This window comes from Arachis hypogaea, chromosome 16, assembly GCF_003086295.3.
Source record: "Arachis hypogaea cultivar Tifrunner chromosome 16, arahy.Tifrunner.gnm2.J5K5, whole genome shotgun sequence".
Classification (NCBI taxonomy): domain Eukaryota; kingdom Viridiplantae; phylum Streptophyta; class Magnoliopsida; order Fabales; family Fabaceae; genus Arachis; species Arachis hypogaea.
The window spans coordinates 111,448,472-111,452,175 of NC_092051.1; the positions used below are offsets into that span (position 1 = coordinate 111,448,472).

Consider the following 3,704-nt stretch of genomic DNA (forward strand, 5'->3'; position numbering starts at 1 on the left):
TGAATGGTATGTTTACATGGAGGGATGCAAACAGGTCAAGAAACCTTGAGTATATTCTCTTCTCTACAGCACCATTGAGTAATTGGGGAAAAGGTGCATAGAGTTTCAGCAGCTCCTTCTGTGTCAGCTCCTTTTGTAAAGTTTTGGGTTCTTGGCGATCTTTTTTCTGTTTCTCTGCTAATGTCTCTCCAAGTTGTTCTAGTGGCTTGTTTTGCTTTTCCTCAGTCTCCTTATTACTTGTAGTAACCATCTTGCAATCTTTCCATCTGACTTTCTTTGCTTCACCTCTCAGATTTTTCTCTGTGTCACTTGGGAAGCTATCAGTAGGTTTGGAAATCTTTTCAGATAAGTATCCCACTTGAAATTCCAGCCTCTTGATGGTGTCTCCCTGGTTCTTAATGCTAGCTCGCACCTCCTCTTTGAATACCTTATTATCTTGAATCTCTTTGCATATGCCCTCAAGCATAGTCTCAATTTCGGAGAGTCTATCTTTAGATGAGGGCAAGGTTGTCAAACTCGCGAGTCTAGGTAAACTCGTGGAGCTGACCTAGACTCGACTCGTAGACTCGACTCGTAGACTCGACTCGTAGACTCGTACGAGTTTACCTGTTATACATTTTTAAAAAAAATATATATATATCATGTATAATATATATATTTACTCAGATATAGACATTCAAACCTAACAATTTCAACATCAAAACACATAATAAATTAACCTAATACTAAAATTACAAGTTACAACAAGTACTTTGGATCACACATTTAAATCCTTCACAAGTATTTATCTAATTCAACATAAAACACACAATTACACAATCAAAGGTTCATAAGACATAACCAAAACACAAAAGAAAACAACAAAGCAACAATTAAATTTCTAATAAACTCTAAAACTCAAATCCTCCAATATCTTCATCTTCCATGGCATCAACATCATCATCTTCACCATCATCATCAGAAACATCATTTCTTTCAGCCTCAGGTTCAACACGGCCAACAAAATCTTCATCATCATTCACATGTTCATCTTCTTCCTCTATTAAATTTTGTTGTGGATCCCCAATAAACTCATTCTCACCTCCCTCACCCATGTTGAATTCATTACTATTCATACCTGGAATAGCAAATTCATTACTATTTGGATCATCATTAGTATTGTCATTCGTTGGCAAGTGAGAATGCTCAACACTTTCAGCAATATTTTCATTAACATCCTCAGTTATCCACTCATCATCAGAATGCACTGCATCAAATTCAAGTTCTGGACTTTTTCTAATTTGCTTGCCCTTTAATTTCAAATTATACATCACATACACTAAATCATTCATTTTCTTTTGATGCAACCGATTTTTTCTCTTTGTATGAACCTACAAACATATAGTGCCAATAGTTAATAAAAATACAAAAATTAAAATTAAAATAAATAATGAATAGTTCTAAGGAAGTAAGGAATAAGGAATTACCATTTTAAATGCACTCCAATTACGCTCACAACCAGATGAACTACAAGTTAAGCTTAGCACTTGGATATCAAACTTCTTTAGTTCTGGACAACTATCTCCATAGAAGTCCCACCACTCAGCAGGTAGCATGGTCTTCCTACTACTCTTTGCAGTTTCATTACCAAAGAGGCCTCTAGCATAATGAAAGTCAGGAAGCTGTAGACCAACCTTTTTCCTTTCTTCCTGGTTAGGAACCAGTTTTTTCAAACAACTATATAGACCAATCTTAATGTCAGCATCATCAACCATGAAATTTGGTTCATAGTGATAATGAGGATTAAGATAATACGCAGCTGCATGCAATGGTCTATGCAATTGACTTTCCCACCTTCCATCAATAATTTCCCATATAGGTTCGTAACTAACAATAACAATGCAAATGAATAAAAATAAGAAAATTAAATAAATAACTGAATATAAGAAGAAAACATGGTAACATGATACATTGATAATCAAATATTAAATCTTTCAATTAGTCAAGACTCAAGATTACCTCTTTTTAACACAACCGAAGTTAGTCTTGATTGTTTCTTTGGCGTTTCTCATGCCTTCAAAGATGAAACCCATGGCTGGTTTTTCATCCGAATCAACCAAGCGAAGGACTATAATGAGAGGAGCAGCAGTCTTGAGGCATATGACAATATTCTTCCATAGCCTACTATCCAAGGCCATGTTTTGGACTCTTATTCCTTCAGGCGTTGATGCAACCTTAGTTGTCTTCCAATCAGCAGAAGTAAACATAGTCATCAATGGTCCATTATTATCATGAAGACAAGTGAGAGTCAAATAGGCAGTGGCGAATCTTGTGGCACCTGGCCGAACCAAGTCTTTTCCCTTTGTAAAATTCCTCAACATGCTAATGAGCATACTCCGAGAGTAGATAAAAGTGGTGATTTTTCTTCCCTTTTTTATGGTTGTTTCATGCACCTTTAGCTTCTTTTCAAAATCCTCCAATATCAAATCTATGCAGTGTGCAGCACATGGTGTCCAATACAAACTTTTTCTAGTCTCCATCATTCTTTTTCCAGCAGCCTTATAATTAGCAGCATTATCTGTAACAATTTGGACTACATTCTCTTCACCAACAAATTCTACGGCATCTTCTAGCATTTTGACAACTTTATTCGTTGTTTTCGAGATGTCAGAAGTGTCCAATGAATAAAGAAAAACTGTTCTTTTAGGGCTGTTCACCAAGAAATTACAAATACTACGCCTTTTTTTATCAGTCCATCCATCCGACATGATTGAACAACCAGTTCTCTTCCACTCTGCTTTAAATTCAGTAAGCATTTCATCAACATTGTTCACTGCTTTCTTTAATTGGGTTTCTCTTAACTCATGGTAAGAAGGGGGTTTGTAGCCAATTCCATATCTCCCAACCATCTCACAAAACTTTAAAATTCGGGATTCTTAATAACATTGAAAGGAATAGCACTTGTATAGAAAAATATGGCACATTGTTGATCACATTGTTCCTTTAGATCCTTCTTCATCATTTGATTTATTGTTGATTGAACTTGAGCCCCTTTTCTTTTTGTGACAAAGTTGCGAATATCTTTCCCCTTTTGTTGAGAATTGTCCTTCTCCTTTTCTGTTTGTTCAGGATAATCCTCATCATCACCGAATCTTCTCTTCTTCAATGATGCTTCTTTAGCCTCCATACAGACTTTCAACATCACAGCCTTCACTTCTTCAGGTACTGAAGCACAAGGCTCTGAATCCTCTTTAGTACCGGCAAGATGATGCTTGAATCTATAAATCCCTCCGCTTATAGTCTTTGAGCAATAATTACACTTCACTTTTTTACCATTGCCTTGAACATCAATCCCATGTTTCCATCCTATATCACTTCTATTTCCAGTTGCATTTTTTCTCCTAGAAACAGCAGGTGTAGGTCTAGGAACACTAGGAAGCGAAGACCCTGTCCCTGAACCAATATTCTCAGACATTTTGTATTTTTATCCCTAAAAATCAACAACCCAAACAACAAATTCAGATTCAGATTATCCACTAACTAAATTCAGATTCAGATTATCCACTAACTAAATTCATAACTAACACTAGTTTCAGCTACACTTACAACAATAATGTTTAAAAGATGAAAAATTTTCAGCATCATAAGACTTAATCAATAATCATCATTCCAAATGCAGTACAGCAAGCAATACTTTTGTGATTCGGAATAATATACCACCCAGT

General features: G+C 35.7%; 1 protein-coding gene across 1 annotated transcript; it reads right to left on the reverse strand.

The window, feature by feature from the left end:
* Positions 1 to 662: 662 nt before the first annotated feature.
* On the reverse strand, positions 663 to 2,888 carry LOC112757354 (uncharacterized). Its single transcript, XM_025805944.1, has 5 exons — positions 1,999 to 2,888; positions 1,467 to 1,866; positions 1,118 to 1,370; positions 950 to 1,006; positions 663 to 682 (listed from the first exon to the last, which is right to left on the reverse strand). Exons 1-5 carry the CDS (start codon positions 2,886 to 2,888, stop codon positions 663 to 665), a joined length of 1,620 nt encoding a protein of 539 aa, XP_025661729.1.
* Between the last annotated feature and the right edge of the window lie 816 nt (positions 2,889 to 3,704).

Excerpts from the sequence above, each read along its gene's own strand:
- LOC112757354 (XM_025805944.1), bottom strand. The coding sequence starts at position 2,888 with ATGGTTGGGAGATATGGAATTGGCTACAAACCCCCTTCTTACCATGAG. Across the intron at positions 1,371-1,466 it reads ATTGGAGTGCATTTAAAATG|GTTCATACAAAGAGAAAAAA; the intron begins GTAATTCCTTAT and ends ATATGTTTGTAG. Across the intron at positions 683-949 it reads TGATGTTTCTGATGATGATG|GTTTGAATGTCTATATCTGA; the intron begins GTGAAGATGATG and ends TGAAATTGTTAG.